We start from the raw sequence: 18,419 nt of genomic DNA, 5'->3' as shown, positions 1-18,419 counted from the left end.
AAGATGAAACAGGAGAGTCAGCATGGTAAAATGAAAAGGACACCAGCCTAGGAGCCAGGAGGCTGAGGTATAGGCTCCAGTTAGCTGTGGAACCTTGAACACATTTGAAACTCAGTTCTTCCACTCGATAAATTATTGAGCTATTTATGTAATACTTTCACAGTCTGTAAAATGGAAATACTACAGACTCAGTGAGTGCTTTCTTAGGTTTTGTTCAGATTTGAAATCTGTGAAAGATAGCTCTCTGTTTCATTTTGTTTTAAACCTTTTTAAGACACAAATACACATGTGTGTATTTGCATAGCATATGGCATTCAAGTCTGAAATGTAAAAATATATAGGAAACTGGGATGTACCTTAAAACTTTTCTATACCTTCTATAAGATTCAACTATTCTGAGGCTTTCATAGTTAGAATTTGTTCAGATGCAAGTATTTAAAACCTCTGAAATAGGTTCCTAAGAATTGTTCAGGAAACTGGTAACTCAGAAACTTTTTTTTAAGAGAAGAGAGAATGGAAGATTATTCTATGGCTCCATATTTTATACTTAAATTCTTTTGAAAGAAGTGGCAAACCATAGGATCTTTTTAAAAGTTTTGACTTTTTCCCCCCTTTTATTTCCAAGCATTTGTGATTTGAACAATGAGTTAATACCCAGGCAGAAGAGTTGGGTGAAGTTCTAGAATAATTGTAAGTATTAAATCCTAGTTCTTTCATAGGAAGAAGAAAAGGATTATAAAGGCCCTAATCCGAGAGAGCTATTGGAGCCACTATTTAAACAAAGCAGTTGTTCCTACAGAGTACGTATTTTATGTTCACTTAATGAGTAGAAAATAAATTTCCAGTAGCCAATAGACCCTTGAAAATAACTCTGCATTTCTTTTTACTTTATTATGTTACATCAAATTTTAAGTTAGTTGTAAATCAAAGCTATCACTTAATAGTATTTTGTTCATTTAAATTCCTGTGCAGTAGATGAAACAAATACCCAGTAACACCAGTTTCAAATAATATCACTTCCCAAATTGTTCTGAATGATTTTCAGATCAAAAGAAAGTTTCCTTATATACAGTTTTACTAAGAAATGCTAATTGTTATTTTTTAGACTACGTATAAAATGGTCCCTAAGCCAGGTGGTTAATACAGATCCCAGGTGTGGTCTAGACATGTTTTCACCGAATTTTCACAAACAGCGAATTAGTGAAAACAATGACTAGGCTTCAGAAATTTCTTACTTTTCTGAGGCATAATAAAGTTTCATTTAATGAAAGCTTACTCTAAATCTTGAGGGAAATCTACTCCACTACATAAAATATCAAAAAGTAATTCAGTGGAGTTATGTGGCTTTTGTATGTTTAAATACATCCATTTTTCTTAGATTGAGTCTTACTGGACTTATGAAGTATGTCACGGAAAACATATTCGACAATACCATGAAGAGAAAGAAAGTGGTCAGGTATGTTTTTCTTCAAAATAAGAAGGGTGGAACATTATAAAATGAGAACTTTAATAATGAGATTGATAATTTTAAAGTTGTATTCTTGGTATTTGCAAAATACTTACTATATTTTTATTTTATTCCAATATAGAAAGTAAATATTCACGAGTACTACCTTGGGAATATGTTGGCTAAGAACCTTCTGTCTGAAAAAGGTTTGTTTCTGCAGAGTGATTTGATAGTAATGCTGGAATTTCGTTGAAAGTATTTATGTTCGAATTGGAATTTAAAAGATCTTATAGGAGACTGTATGCATTTTAAAACACTAAAATAAATTTCTGAACAATCCCTTAGAAAACTTCTTCAAAGAGATCTTTTCATTATTTTCTACATCAACAAACATTATGCTTTTTGTCTACATATTAATAAATTTTTTAAAATCTGGTAAGATAACACATGTTAGTGTTATATTTATATAGTGTTAATGTTAGTCTTTTGCTTGCTGTAAGCATAGTTGTTATACATGGAAATAGAAATGTAGATGTGTCCCTAAAATTGTGAAATATTTTTGTTAATCTATGTTATTCACAGTCAACTAATTTAAGATTAAAATTCTCACTGATATAAAAATACTTCAAAAGAAAATTGTTGTGGCCAGTTTTATGCCTCAAATAAAGTATTTCATAGGTAAAGATGTAAGGATTAAATTTGTCCTTTCAAACAAAACCATTTCAAGGCAACTGACTAAAAGTAGTAAGATAAAAATTATATGTATGTTTTGGATCTTCTTTAAAAAGAAATTTAAAATTACAAAATTGAAAACTTAATCATTTGTATTTTATATATAAGTCACTGGTCATTCTTTACACCTACCTTACATAGGTAATATCTTATATTATTCCACAGATCAAGAGGCAGATGAAAACGAAAAATCAAAAGAGGCAAGTGACAAGTGTTGATTTTTTTCACTTTTAACATCTATTATTAGTGAGGCATGAATTTATACTACTTAAATGACAGAATTTAGTCATGTGTTCTTTAACTGTCTATCAAATACCTCAAAGGATTGGGCCAAAGAAAATTTGCAGTATGTTAGATTTTTCTGAGAACAGTTATACTGTGATACTTTTATTTACTTTTAGGATCATAGGAAAATTAAGGAACTTAGCAAAATGTGTCTGGGAAAGTTTTCGTAATGGCAGTCTATCACTTCCGGGCTTAGCAGTGGTTGCCTCTGTTTAACATTGGAAACAATTATAAATAAGAGCTTTTGCTTTTTTCCCCTAGTTTGGTCCCTATCTCCCCTAGGTAAAACAAATAAACTACATATGTAAATAACAAGCTCCCAGACTGCAAGCATCTTCAAAGCAGGGACTGTCTTTTATCTCTTTACCCGGCAGTGCAAAAAGCAGAGTGCCAGATATAATATAGGCACTTCATATGTGTACTGAATGTGAATGCATAATTGATGACTGAAAAATAAGATTGTTTAAAAAGAATGATTCCTTAGGGTACCTAATCACAATTTTTAAATGCTCCAGTAGTTCAAGGAATGCTTTCTGAATCCTAAGAACTCCCATTGAGTTAAATAACCTATTGATAGAGGACATTTCTGTAAGTGGTTTCATATCGTAATGATAATTTTATTGGAAGAAAAGTGAAATGGCAAGAGGCCTTAAAAGGGTGGCTTTGGGGGGAATTGATAAGCTAAGCATAGACACACATAGCATTGCTATTTTAAAAGATTTTAATTTTACAGACTACCTTTGAGATAAAATATTTATTTACTGTGGCTCTGGAGGATAGCAAGATGGAATTCAAAGTGTGAAATGATAAAGGAAGAGGAAGAAAAGGGTAAGGGAAGAAAACTAACATTTACTGAGCCCCAATTTATAAGCCAGATACTGTGCCAGGCATGTAACAAAAGGTAATGCTTAATTTCCCCCACAACCTCTGAGTATATATTATTATTCTCTTTTTACAAATGACAAAAACTGAAATTTGGTCACAGTCGGAAAGCCAGTAAATTCAAAGCTTGGCTTAGAACCCAGGATTTTCTAATTCTAGATACTAGCAATGAAAATAGCATACAAGAAACCTAAAAATATTTTTTCCTGGAAACATTTGTTTATTGCCTGTTTTACACATGGCACTGACAGGGTACCAAAGTGATACAAGATGAGCTCCCTGCCTCCAAAGAGCTTGCTTGGAGATATTATTAACAATATTTTTTTAGAGCCCTTATTTTAGATTTTTCTTTGGTTTATGTAGATGAAATGTGGGAGCTAGCTCCTTAATAATCCTTGTCTTCTGAGGTGATCTATTTTATTCCCCCATTCCATGAAAATTTCTTCATTTGTCCTTTGCTGGCCTTGAATAGATTTATATAGGAGTTTATGTTGAAAAGTATGGCTCTTAATATTAATGACAGGGAAAAAGAATAAGCAGATTAATGAATGAGTACAATATTAAGATTCCTGTTTTAGAAGATAGTATTTTACTATGTAGCCCCTCGTTTTGACAAATCAGACTTCAGACCTCTAGAATCTAAAGTATAACACAGCCGTTCACTGAGAATTCAGTCTAGAAAATTCTGACTAGTCCAGTATAGTAAGTTTCTGTATTTTATCTTAATCTCTTTCTTTAGAACTGTTAGAAATAGGGCGCCTGGGTGGCTCAGTTGGTTAAGCAACTGCCTTCGGCTCAGGTTATGATCCTAGAGTCCCTGGATCGAGTCCCGCATCAGGCTCCCTACTTGGCAGGGAGTCTGCTTCGCCCTCTGGCCCTCCCTCCTCTCATGTGCTCTCTCTCTCTCATTCTCTGTCTCTCAAATAAATAAATAAAATCTTAAAAAAAAGAACTGTTAGAAATAATTCATATTAATCAAGAGATTATATCCTTTTATATAAATGTATGCTTAACATCTTAATTTTAGCACCAAATAAAATTTCCTTTTTTTGCTATATAAAACTGCTCTGAAAATAAGTATTAGCTCAAATAAGAGCTTAGGAATCAAAAGAATGTTAGAGGAAGAGTTTATAGAAAATACAGAAATGTTAACCTTTATAAAGGTTGGTTTTGTTTAAAATGTAGTTTTTTTCCTTTAAGAATAAGTGTTTCTCCCATCCTCACCCCTACCTCTATTTCTAATGAAAAGTCTGTCTTATACTCTTTTTTTTAAGATTCCCACTAAAAATATCGAAGGTCAGATGACACCCTACTATCCTGTGGGAATGGGAAATGGTACACCTTGTAGTTTGAAACAGAACCGGCCCAGATCAAGTACAGTGATGTACATATGTCATCCTGAATCTAAGCATGAAATTCTTTCAGTAGCTGAAGTTACAACTTGTGAATATGAAGTTGTCATTTTGACACCACTCTTGTGCAATCATCCTAAATATAGGTAGGATGTGGATTTAATATTTTAAACGTGAAATGCACACATGCTTTAAAGTGTCATATGCTTAACCTTAATGCTTTGTTCTTACTGAATAGATTCAGAGCATCCCCTGTGAATGACATATTTTGCCAGTCACTGCCAGGATCACCATTTAAACCCCTCACCCTGAGGCAATTGGAACAGCAGGAAGAAATACTAAGGGTGCCTTTCAGGAGAAATAAAGAGGTATGTGAATTATCTAACAGTATTTTCTCAGTGCTTACTTTTCCAGATTTAAGAGCATGTATCAGTGTTTTAATCATTTCTGTAGCATAGTAGTAGTAATTTATTTTTCTGACTCAAATTTTAAGTTCCAATTTTTTAACTGATTTTAATTATTTTCCTTATTCTTGTACTTCTCAGAAACTATTTTATCATTCTCTTACTCTCATGATTTCATATTTTAAAGTGTGACATCCTATTCATTGTAGTTAAGTTAAATTTTTAGCTAGTTGACTGGCCTTCCCAGCTGAGCCCCTTGAAAAAATAAACTACAACTCATCTTCTAATGCTTTATTTCTTCTTCAACCCATTGCTCTATGTCGTCAAACCGTCATTCTTCTGAAACTTCTTATTCAGGTCAACAGCAGTCTTTTAGTTCTAAGTCCACTGGACATGTACATAACTTGATCTTAGCACATAAAACACTGAACATGTGAAGCTTGAATTTTCTCTCCTGCCTTAACTTGAAGTCATTCTCTCTGGTTCTCTCTGTTCTCCTCTCCTGTGTATTAGGTCTTTGTCTACTTCCTGCCCCTGGAGATGTTGACGGTCCCCACAGTTCTAGCCATAGTTGCCTTCTCTCTGTAGTGTGTATAGTCACAAGTGAGCTCATCCAGGCGCATTCTGTTAACTTCATTAATATGCCCATGCATTCCAAATACACATCTTCAACGTTGCCCTTTCCCCTGAACTCAAACCACAGTCACAATAGTTAACATGGATTGAATATTAACAGCTGTCATCTAATCCTCACAAAAACCTACAAGAATATACTATTATCATCCTCCTTAACATGTTAGGAAATTGAGGTTCAGAGAAGGGAAGTGACAAGTGATGGATTAGAGATGAAAATCAAAACAGTCTGGTTCTGGAACTGTCCTCTTAACCACTTCTCTATGCTGCTTCTCCTTTTCCATGTGCTTTTTTCCCTTTTCCTCTGCTCATTGGACATAACCATATACATTTTTAGTAATCTCAAATTCATCTATCTCACACTGACCTTTTCCTAATCTTCCCTGTTGTTTTTTTTATTTTCATTTATTTACCTATTTATTTATTTTTGAGTAATCTCCACACCCAACGTGGAGCTTCAGCTCACAATCCCAGGATCAAGAGTCTCATGCTCCCTACTGAGTCAGCCAGGTGCCCCTTCCCCATTGTTTTTACAAGACCAGTGCTCTAACCCCTGAGCTATAGGGCCCCGCGGCCATCCCCATTGTTTTTAAAGCAGTGTTACTTCCTTTGCGAATGAGAGAGGACTTCTGATGAATTACCCCAGGAAGAGATCAAAGTTTCCTCTTTTTTGGTCTTGTATTTTACTCAGTCCTCCATTATAGCACTTACATGGCTAAAATTGGTTGATTTTCCTATGATTCTTACACTAAGATCAAGAGAGAATATGCTATGCTTTTATTACTTTGAGGTTTCCAGCTCCTTGCACGATACCTGGTATACTGTGGGTACTTAGTAATGGTTTAATTAACTAATAACTAATATTTACCTGCAAAACCTGTTTCTCCCCCTTTCTCTTCAGTACTTCTGGCAAAAGTATTGCCACGCTCTTTGTGGCTGTGAACACTGCCATTCTGATAGGAAGGAAAAATTATCTTATTAATCTGCACTTGATTTGAAGTGCTCAATTAAAAGATTGGACATGGATTTCTCTACTGGTCTTTTCCCTGATAGTGATTTAGATACTGACAGGTACTTAAAAGTCAGCTCAATCAAAATGCTTCCCAAATCCCAACTTTAATTACTCTTCAGAGAAGAAATGGCAGCTTACTTTGCTCTAATTAATGTGTTTAATCTGCCGTTTGAGAAAAATTGTTTTTAAAAAGCTACAGATGATAATACTTTCAAAATACTTAGGACCCTTAGAATACATGTTGTAGATGAAAACCTTAGGTAATACTGTAGGGTGAAAAGTTATTTAAAGTGACATTTTTCTCAGAATCCTTTCCTTTATAAATCTAATTTATTACGCATCACTTTTTTTAAAAAATTGATTATTTGTCATATGGTTTGCCTTTTAAATGTGGAATAAGCTTAACCATAAAGATAATGAATTTTTTTTCTGTTTTAAACAAAAATACAAATCTGGCTATCAGAATTTTATTTTGATGTTATATCTGTTACTTGTGTTCTGTTTGACATGAAATGGTTTATTAAGGGCACTTAGGACTGAAGCCTCTTGGGCTATGGCAAACAGACAACATGACAAATTGATCTTCACAACCCCACCTCTTGTAAGACCTGCTTTTATAGCCCTAGAGGCTGGGAGTACACACTAGGGAACTACCCCAGAGAATGTTTAGGAGTAGGTATGAGTACAGAAACTATTTGCTAGATAACCCACTAAATAAAGTCTTAATGAGACTTTAAAAAAAAAAAAGAAAGAAAGAATAGGTGTGAGTGATCGTCACTTCTCCAGCAGATCAAGGATGTTGTGCCCGGAGGGTGTACTTAAGGGCGTAGTTGAACAAAAGGACAGAATGGTGGGGTTGCTATACTCAGGAAGGCTTCAAGTAACAGAGGGGTCATCATGGCTGATTGGTCCAAGATGATGTTAGTCTAGCTGTCACATTCTACCCCTCAAATCCAGCTCTTAGAGTCGCATATGCCCACCTCTTCAATGATATTCCCTGAGCCATCAGAGAAGGGTTTTTTTGCAGTAGGGGCTCTTTGGCTAGACAGTGTCCAAGTTGAATGCATAATCCACAGCGGCTGTAGAGACAGCAAGAAAAGAGACCTATGTTGACACAACTAAGAATGAGTAATAATTTTGCCACCATGTCCCGCAGACTTTAAACCAGTTTGATAACTACTGGGTTAAGTGCACACAGGCCATCTAATGCCTATATCTCTTATGCATGTCTTTTAATGCATAAGTGATACTGCCTGAATTAACAGTCATATATATGCATCATTTGGTTTGAATGCTAGCGTTAAGTGCCCCCTTGTGCTACGGTGAGTACATCCAAGGCCATTCTATTTTGTAATATGGCCTCTCACATCTTTGTCATCTCTGTGTTCATGAGTGGCAGGCTATGGTAACAATTGTTGAGGATCCTCTGGGCATAATTAATTGTCTATATGCCATATCACGTCTTCTGTGCCTAAAGATGGTACAGATATTCCTGCTAAATGGTCATACCAATGAAAGACAGCATGGGTCCTTCATGCCTTTAAATGGGGTAAATTTGCAGAGGCTGTTAGGGTGCTATCAGTGCTGTTATTATATTACATTAATTTGGAGATTACTAGACCATTAGGAATCCATTTTATGAATTTCCAAACCCTGCCACAAAAACTATCATCTTGCTTTTATTGGAATAATTTTTCTTAAAAATGCAAGTAGATGTTCTGTCCACAAGAAGCAATAATAAATGATCATGCTTCTATTCTTCCTACCTCTTCCCCTGTCTGAGCTGGAGGTTTCAATGTTTTTCCTCACTAACCTTACTATAGGTCTCATGCATTCTAAGTAATTAGTTTAGTCTGTTAGACCTTAGCTCCTTAGGAGCAGTGACTATGTCTTCTTCGTTTTTAATACTGAGCACTTAAAACAGTACCAGGAGCGTGGTATGTTCTGAATGTAGAAAGACTATACATAAAATCCAAAGTCCTTTCAAAAAATAAGATGTCATTTGGCAATCTTTGTTCTTCTGGAATATTGGAGGAGAGGCAGGGTAAAGTCATTGGTTTCTAGAATAACCTTGCAGTGACTCCCACCAGCCAAAGTAGGAGAAAAGAACCACAGTGGAGCAGTGGCGCCTACAGCAGGTGAAAGGCATCGTGGCCGCTATACATTTACTAGGAACCCTTTTACTATTTAATTTCTTTAATTATGTTACTCAGTTTTGATTGGTATACTCCTTTAATTCTGATCTAGATTCATTTTCTCTCACTGTCAAAACCCAGTTTACTTCTGGATTCTAACTTACTATCCTCTTCCGTAACTATTCTCTCCCCCCACTTCTGCATTCCTTAGAGTCTCTTCCTCTCTGGCTTGGGTTACTTCAACTCCCAATGTGGCTCCACCACCTCGGGATTTGTTCTTACTAGTCCTTCCCTGCCACTGCGATGGTATTACTTAAAATCTGATCAAAAATCTGATCCCATATTTTTGCCTAAAATCCTTAAGATGAGGGGCGCCTGGTTGGCTCTGTCAGTTAAGCGTCTGCCTTCAGCTCAGGTCGTGGTCCCAGGGTCCTGGAATCAAGTCCCACATCGGGCTCCCTGCTCAGCGGGAAGTTTGCTTCTCCCTCTACCTCTCTCCACCACCGCCTCCCCCCCCCGGTCTCTCTCTCAAATAAATAAATAAAATCTTTAAAATTTAAAAAAAAAATTCTTAAGATGATATCCAAACTTCTTAGAATTATGTAATTTTTTTACCAGTAAGTACCTGTTTATCTCTTTAGTTTTAAATATTATTCCACACCCCACATCTTTGCTCCTATGTCTTCCTCAGGTTCACGTGCATATGTGCACACAGACACAAAACCTACAGACATTCACATACATCACAAATTATTCATGTTTCGAGAATCAAGGGTTTTCTCTTTGTGAAGTCTTCATATTTCAATTCTTCATCAAAATCTCTGTGAATCACCAATCCCTCTGTGAATCTGCTGTTCTCTGTACCCTTTAGTGGGCATCTTTGTTTACTAACATGCAGCGTCCTTCAGAACAACAACCAGATCCTGCTGCATATTAATAATTATAATTAATATTCTTAATTACTCCCACTTAGCTCTTTACCCTGCTTGTTATCTTTTCTTTACCCATCGTAACCACATTTTCCAGAACTAAATGTAGTGACAAAATCTAACAAGTAGTGAAATAATAATATTCTAGTGCATTTCCTTTCAGTCTTTTTGGGGATTTTTTTTTTGATACATACACAGAGATACACATGAAAAAAAATAATTGGGACCAAACTGTGTGCTGTGTGTGTGTAAATATATAAAGTATCTTCACTGGTTTTCACTTAACAGTATATCATTTTTTACATTCCTATGTCATAAAGTAATCTTCTATAATATTATTTTAATTATCTCAAATATTCTATTGTTTAAAGTACCAAAATTTATTTAAATTATTTACTGGTATGGATATTTTTGTTGTCCACAATTTTTTGCTAACATGAAGAATGCCGCACTGAATGTCATTGAAGCTAAATCTTTGTACCCATCGGTGGTGATTGTTTACTCCGGATAAATTTCTAGAAATAGGTCAAAGGTAAGCACATAATGAAGAGTTTTGATATATACTGTCAAATTGTACTTGCGAAGAATTGTGGAATTTTACAATCCCATTAGAAATATTTAAAAAAAAAAGGCAAGTGCTGATACATATTTGTGTATATTTCTTTGTATTTGTGTGTATATAATGTGTGTGTGTTTTCTAGTAAGGTGGAATACTACTTAGGTTAGGTACTTGCATTGGAGTAACTCTAGCTGCTATGATCAAAAAAAAAAAATGAGGCAAAATATATGAAATGGTAGATGGAACTATCATTTGTCTAGAGCTTTCTCTGTTGTATTAAGTGTTGCAAAATTCATTTTCTTAAAACACATTAAAAATGAGTGGACTTTTATTTTCCAAATTTCCTTCAGTTTAAAAATAATAATTAAAGTCCTAACTGAAAAAAAAAATAAGTATGGTATAGAAGCCCTTAAACATATGTGTTTAATTTTAGGAAGAGTTGCAATCAACTAAAGAAGAGAGATTTTCAGCAATCCACAAACCCATTGCTGTTGGTTCTCAGCCTATGCTCACTGTTGGAACAACCCACATATCCAAATTGACAGATGACCAACTCATAAAAGAGTTCCTTAGTGGTTCTTACTGCTTTCATGGGGTGAGAAGTGAACCTTTGGTTTCAATATTTACTAACAGCCTTCACTTGTGTGTTAGTTAGTCACGGGGCATCAGCAGCACTGAAAAAAGATTTTGTCAATAGAGAAATGGCAAGTTTCTGGAAGCCTCCTAATGGACATTTTCTGTCTGCATCTTACTACAATCCAAGTAATAGCCATTATGTTTTCTTTGCTCACAAGCTAAAACTTGACCTTTACTTGACAGAAAATACATATAACTAAGTCATGTGTGATTCTGGTTGATTGCTGGAATGGGCATCGAGGACTGTATATCCTTAAAAAAAAAAGATTGTATAGCCTACATTTTAGTTATGTAGCAGTCACATTTAAAACTTGAGTTAACATCTACAAAGGTTAAATTTTGCCCCTAATAAACTATTAGTTCCAGTGGGAAATAAAGTCAGTGGAATTTTCATTTTATTTTATTTTACCAAGGCAATACAGCAGTTATTCTCTGTATTTGTCTTTTTTAAATTATTATTTCTCAGTAATTTCTTTTTTCTTTTTATTATTGAAGTGTAGCTGACATACAATGTTATATTAGTTTCAGGTGTATATAATGTAGTGATTTGACAACTCTGTACATTACTCAATGCACATCATGCTAAGTATAGTTAATCATCTTTCACCATATAACATTATTTCTCAGTAACTTTTTTTAATTTTCAACCATATTATTGCTATTACAGTTTTTCTAATTATATATATTTCTATTACTGTCATGTGGCAACACTGAGACAGACCCCAATCCCCCATTCTGTCTGGGTAACTTGATCTGTTTTCTTTCCTATAGGGCGTTGGTTGGTGGAAATATGAATTCTGCTATGGCAAACATGTACATCAATATCATGAGGTATTGAATAGCCTTTCTATCATTCTACCACTAGATAGATTCAAGTTTTAAAATTTGTTTGTGGAAAAAAAAGAGGGGGGATGGCATTTTAATTACAAAATGACTTTAATATGAAAATACTCAAAGTGTCTCTGAATTCTAGAAAATGGAAAACTTGGTTTTAACTAAGTCACTCTTCTTAAAGTAACGTTTATTAACTCCTCAGATTCTCATATTACTGTGTTTCTGGAGGAGTAATAGGCTGTTGTGACTAACCTCTAGCTTTGAGAAATTAATCATTAAAATTCTTCTTTAAATTAATAAAGTGAATAGTAAGATAGTACATTATGGCTCGAGGTAGGAAAATAGGGTAAATACAGCAACTTTCTCAGCTAAAAGAACATACCATATCATGCAAGTTTAAAATCAACTAAGTTTTAAGATTATACACATTGGCTTTTTATTCTTCCTTTTATTTCTAATTTCATAAGTCAGATAGCATTTTCTTCTACAACTTGAGCCAAGCTGCCTAAATTCTGAACTTCAAGCTTCAATAAATTTATTTGTCATAGTTGTACCTTGTTTGGTAGGGTAAACTGCTAGACGTTGAAGACAAATGTTAATTAATAAATATTCACCTGGCTGTTTTAAATAGCTCTTTTTATTTCCCCAAAGAAATAATATCTAGTAATTTAAAAATACTGTATTTACCCTCTTGAGTGTTATGAGTCAGTCTTAAATTCCAAGACAGATCATACCAGGAAAGATCATCAACTCAACCTTCCACATTTGAATCATTCCAAATTTATGAGGCATCTCTAAACTAGGACGTTTTACTTAAACCTGAGAAATGCCATTTCACTCTTCTTCCCACTTCTTCTTGCTACTATGTAGAGGTTTCATTTATTTTTAATAGTATTTATTAATAGAAAAATATTATCTAAGTACAACCCAGATAATACCCAATGGCTTTTTTTTTAATTAAAGGAATACATTCCAGAAATTTAGAATGAATAGAAAATTCTCCTCCACCATTGTCCTATTTCGTAAAAGTAACTGCTGTTAACATTTTCTTAGTTAACCCTCCACAAGAAAAAAAAAATGCATATACATAAATGTTAGTGTAACTAGTAAATGCACTGTTCTGCACTTACTCTTTTCAGTTAGTATCTTGGAGATCTTTCCATGCCAGCAACAGCTGATCTCATTCTTTTCAGCAGGTACAGAGGATTATGTTTATACCCACAATGTATTTAGCCAGATCTCTACTGACAGACCTTTGAATTATTTCCAGTTTTTGCTGTGATAGCATCTTAGCATTTATAAATAGTTTTGTTGGTGAAACTTTGCAAGTATATTCATAAGGCACATTTCTAGCAACAGACTTGCTAGGTCAAAATATATGCATACTGAATATTGCCTTCTAGGGACAGCTAGGTGGCCCAGTTGGTTAAGCATCTGCCTTCGGCTCAGGTCATGATCCCAGGGTCCTCAGCCTCCTTGCTCAGCAGGGAGCCTGCTTCTCCCTCTGCATGCTGCTCCCCCTGCTTATGCTCTCTCTCTCTGACAAATAAATAAATAAAATCTTTTTTCTTTTTTTTTATTAACATATACTGTATTATTTGTTTCAGGGGTACAGGTCTGTGATTCATCAGTGTTACACAATTCACAGTGCTCACAATAGCACATACCCTCCCCAATGTCCATCACCCAACCACCCCATCCCTCCCACCCCCCACCACTCCAGCAACCCTCAATTTGTTTCCTTAGATTAAGAGTCTCTTATGGTTTGTCTCCCTCTCTGGTTTTGTCATTTTATTTTTCCCTCCCTTCCCGCATGATCCTCTGTCTTGTTTCTCAAATTCCTCGTATCAGTGAGATCATATGATAATTGTCTTTCTCTGATTGACTTATTTCGCTTAGCATAATACCCTCTAGTTCCATCCACATTGTTGCAAATGGCAAGATTGCATTTAAATAAATAAAATCCTTAAAAATATAGATATAAAGAAAAGAACATTGCCTTCCAAAAAGTTGTTAGTCATTCCCATTAACAATGACTTTAAAACACACACACACACACACACACACACACACACACACACACACACACACAGACTTTTTCCCCATATACTTGCCAACACTAGGTTTTATCAGACTCATTTTTGCCCAAGACCATATAACCTAGAAATTTCTGAGGGACTCTGCTAGGAGCTTTGGGAGATAAACAAATATTAGTAGCTAACAAATATAATACTCAGTGTATACCAGACACTGTTCTAAGTATGCATATTAACTCGATCCTCATAACAACTCTAAGAGGTGACTGTTGTTCTTCCAAGGTGAGGAATGGAAGCAATGATTTAGTAACTTACCTAAAACCACATAGGTAGTAAATGATGAAACCAGAATGCTAACGCAGGCAGTCTTGCTCCATTTCCAGCCTCTTAAACACTTCACTATGCAACTTCAGTCCCTGTCTATCTAGTAACTTAGAGTCTGGTTGCTAAAAGAATGTTAAATTGTTGTCTCTTGCACTGGGCAATAAGCCCTGCTAGCAGCAGTGCCTGTGTCTGTTTCATCTACCACTGTAAGGGTTTCTAATTCTACCGAACAGGTGTATGCTAGTGCTCAGCAGTGCCTGGCATAAAATGTGGAGAAGGAAAGGAAGACAGGGAGGAAGGGAGGGGAGAGGAAAGAAAAGGAGAGAGAAGGAAGGAAGTCCACATATAAGACAGTATATAGTTGGTGTTTAAAAAAATTAACAGAATGGGGACGGGGGTTTCTGAACAGACATCTTGATACAGAAGCATGGTGTCAAATGAGTGTGTGAATACACGTATAATTTGCAGATTGGCATTTGAAAGAGAAGTAGGATGAAGATAGGCTCGGTGGGTCTGCAGGTGAGAGATATAGGCCAGAGATTTAATTAAGAATCACGGTAGTGGGGCGCCTGGGTGGCTGAGTTGGTTAAACGTCCGACTCTTGATCTCAGCTCAGGTCTTGATCTCAGGGTTGTGAGTTCAAGCCCCGCATTGGGCTCCATGCTGGGTGTGGAGCCTACTTAAAAAAAAAAAAGAAGAATCAGTAGTATGCAGGCATATCATTTAGGTAGGAGAAATTAAACTCATTGAAAATGTAGAGGAAGAGTCTGAAGCCCCGAACATCTCCAGGTAAACAGTGGACAAAACCAATAGATGTAGGAGAGGAAGGAAATAAAAGAGTCAAAGATAACTGCATGTGGAGCTAGCTGAGGGGAAAGTAGTTACATTGTTCAGAGAAACAAGGAACAAAGAAGATAATGAGCTCAAATGTCTACTCATCAGGTTTGACTAGCATTGTTTGACTAACATCTAAATACCCATCTGTGGGCGCCTGGGTGGCTCAGTCGTTACACATCTGCCTTCGGCTCAGGTCATGATACCAGGGTCCTGGGATCAAGCCCCGCATCGGGCTCCCTGCTCAGCAGGAAGCCTGCTTCTCCCTCTCCCTCTCCCCCTGCTTGTGTTCCCTCTTACTGTGTCTCTCTCTCAAATAAATAAATAAAATCTTTAAAAAATAAACACCCATCTGCAGTGTGCAGGTGAAGATAAGGACTATAACTTATAGGCCATCAGGATAAATGTCTACTTGATGATATCAAGGATTCATCACAAATATTTTTTCCTATATTAGGACAAAGATAGTGGGAAGACCTCTGTGGTTGTGGGTACATGGAACCAAGAAGAGCATATTGAATGGGCTAAGAAGAATACTGCTAGAGCCTATCACCTTCAAGATGATGGTACCCAGTCAGTCAGGTAAAGATTAACCTTATTTGCCTTTGGATCTGATTAGTAGAATATTTAAAACTCAGAATATTGTAAAGCATAAAATTTAAACACTTAAGTAAAATCTCTGGTCAGTTTTTTTCAGGGACATCTTTTAAATTAGTTTTCTTTTCTAAAGTAATAGTTAAGAACACAATTTCTGAAGGTGGAGGTGGGTGTGGGCCTGGATTCAAATGCTGGCTCTTCACTTACCACCTTGGGCAAATTACATAATCTTCTTAAGTCTCACTTTTCTTGTCTACTAGTATTTGCCTCATAGGATTGTATGACACTTAAACAATCATGTATGTAACACATAGTGCCTGGCAACAGCATGCAATAAATTCTGGCCACTGCCTTTAAAGTGGTGGTGGTGTGGTAATGAGAGTGCTGGTGGCTGGCCTTCGTGACAGACACTGGCTCACTTCCAGCCAGTAGGTCTGAGGCCGTTAGAAAGCATTGCCTCTTTCATGTGTCCTCTTTACCTTTTTAAGTTAGTTAGTTCTATGTAAATATATTCTAGCATTTCCCTTTGTTACTTTACCTCTGTGAGGTTATGATTGAAAATAAACAGTGGCTTTCTGAAAAACTACCTCACAACTTCTTTGAGTTATATAGGTATATCTTGTTACAGCAGAAATAAATTAATCTCTTATTTTCCAAGAATAACTAAGTTTTAGTTTTTCTTGTAGTCTCTTACCTGGCGAATTTTAAATTACTCATTTTTTCTCTTTCTTGGGTATTAACTTTGTCCTTCCTAGCACAGATGGCATTGAGAGACTCTGTTTTTAGAACGTGCTGACTTCAGGGCGCCTGGTTGGCTCAGTCCATAGAGTGTGGGACTCTCGATCTCAGGGTTGTGAGTTCGAGCCCCACGTCGGGTTAAAAATAAAATCTTTAAAAAAAAAAATAGAATGTGTTGACTTCTTGGGCTGACCAAAAATCAAAGTTAGCAAAATTAAGAGATGGGCATTTAAGTATTAGAATCTACTAAACAGATGGACTTTTCTTATGTTCATGTATGTTTCATGTGAAAGTAGTTCGTGGTATCATGAGCAACAAATATTGAATCACAGGAGCAGAAGGCTAGCTAAATTAAAAATATGCTGCTCATTTGGAATTTGTAGGTTAACATAGGCTGTACTTTTGTATACCTGCATGACAGTATTTTCATGAGTGGAGCTGGCTGGAGGATGGCCAGGAGGGAAAACTGCCACAAAGTAAACAATATACAGGGCTGAGGAAATGGTTCACTTCAGAAGGACTTTTTAAAAGACACTTGACCCTTAACTATTTGTATCCAAATAAATAATATGCAAATTGAAGATTATTCTTATTAATTAAATCATTCCAAAGTATCTCAATTCTATATTCTCCTTATAGAATCTGAAAACCTTTCTCTGTGACATGACCCTAAAAATATTTTATAACTAATGCAAAACTGATCCCTCTAACCATGTTCTCACCCTCCCCATTACAGTTACCCTGAATTAACGAAGTTTAGGTTAATAAAACATGTGTGTTTCTCTGGTTTAGGATGGTGTCACATTTTTATGGGAATGGAGATATTTGTGATATAACTGACAAACCAAGACAGGTCACTGTAAAACTAAAGTAAGTTGGACCATCAACTCATGCTTTGTGCTTCTCTTTTATCTGCTTCCAGTGGGCAAAAGTTTATACAAATATAAAATATAATTGTGAATAATTATATTTATGCATAATAATGTGTGGATTAATTTAATATAAAATTATTACTTTATTCTAAAATAGTAAAATTGGGGCACCTGGCTGGCTCAGTCAGTGGAGCATGCGACTCTGTGAGTTCGAGCCCCACATTGGTTGTAGAGATTAAAGAAAGAAAGAGAAAGAGAGAAAGAAACTTCAAAAGATATAGAAAGAAAATCGTTTTAAAAAATAAATAAAATATTGGGCCGCCTGGGTGGCCAACTCTTGGTTTCAGCTCAGGTCATGATCTCAGGATCATGAGACTGAGCCCCACATCTGGCTCCGTCCTCAGGGTGGAGTCTGCTTGAGGTTCTCTCCCTCTACCCCTTCCCCCATTTGCTCACACGCTCTCTCTCTCTATAATATAAATAAATTAAAATCTTTAAAAATAAATAAATATTAAATTTCAATATAATTATATTATTTGTAAGTTATAATGATTTTTAAATTGTATTATTTCAGTTATTATATTAAATTATACAGGGCCACTTACATAAGATTTGTATAGCTTAAAAGGAAAACAATTAAAAATACTTTTGTACAGGGCACCTGGGTGGCTCATTTGGTTAAGCATCTGACTCTTGATTTCAGCTCAGGCCCTGGTCACAGCGTCGTGAGATCAAGGCCCACGTCAGGCTCCAGGCTCAGCTCGGAGTCTCCTTGGGATTCTCTCTCCCTCTCCCTGTGCTCCTTCTCAGCCCCCCGCCCCGTCCCAACTTGTACATGTGCATGCACACACACGCGCTCCCTCTCTCTCAGTTAATTAATTAATTAATTAATTAAGGCTTTTTAAAAATAAAAATATTTTGTGTGGTTTGGGCCGTACTTTCAAGTGCTCTCTGTTTCAGGTGTAAAGAATCAGATTCTCCTCATGCTGTTACTGTATATATGCTAGAGCCTCACTCCTGTCAGTATATCCTTGGGGTAAGTAAAAAAATAATACTCAGGGGGCGCCTGGGTGGCTCAGTCGTTAGGCGTCTGCCTTCGGCTCAGGTCATGATCCCAGGGTCCTGGGATCCAGCCCCACATCGGGCTCCCTGCTCCACCGGAAGCCTGCTTCTCCCTC

The 18,419-nt window shown here is 36.0% G+C and overlaps 1 protein-coding gene across 4 annotated transcripts in view; it reads left to right on the top strand.

Moving 5' to 3' along the window:
• Positions 1-18,419, top strand: part of ERLEC1 (endoplasmic reticulum lectin 1) — a 35,254-nt gene that overhangs the window by 7,705 nt on the left and 9,130 nt on the right. For 2 of the 4 annotated variants that reach the window (XM_025868852.2, XM_025868853.2), the window contains exons 3-12: positions 720-800; positions 1,379-1,456; positions 1,590-1,653; positions 2,345-2,379; positions 4,621-4,844; positions 4,937-5,066; positions 10,804-10,965; positions 11,778-11,837; positions 15,492-15,616; positions 17,162-17,239. In XM_025868852.2, coding sequence (XP_025724637.1) covers positions 720-800; positions 1,379-1,456; positions 1,590-1,653; positions 2,345-2,379; positions 4,621-4,844; positions 4,937-5,066; positions 10,804-10,965; positions 11,778-11,837; positions 15,492-15,616; positions 17,162-17,239 — 1,037 coding nt within the window. Of the gene's footprint in view, positions 1-719; positions 801-1,378; positions 1,457-1,589; positions 1,654-2,344; positions 2,380-4,620; positions 4,845-4,936; positions 5,067-10,803; positions 10,966-11,777; positions 11,838-15,491; positions 15,617-17,161; positions 17,240-17,944; positions 18,179-18,201; positions 18,278-18,419 lie in introns of those variants that run through there. The other 2 variants (XM_025868850.2, XM_073897719.1) reach the window with 2 other exon arrangements.

This window comes from Callorhinus ursinus, unplaced genomic scaffold, assembly GCF_003265705.2.
Source record: "Callorhinus ursinus isolate GAN/ISIS: 27379988/994484 unplaced genomic scaffold, GSC_fseal_2.0 scaffold10, whole genome shotgun sequence".
Lineage (NCBI taxonomy): Eukaryota > Metazoa > Chordata > Mammalia > Carnivora > Otariidae > Callorhinus > Callorhinus ursinus.
This window is presented reverse-complemented; position numbering and strand designations above follow the sequence as displayed.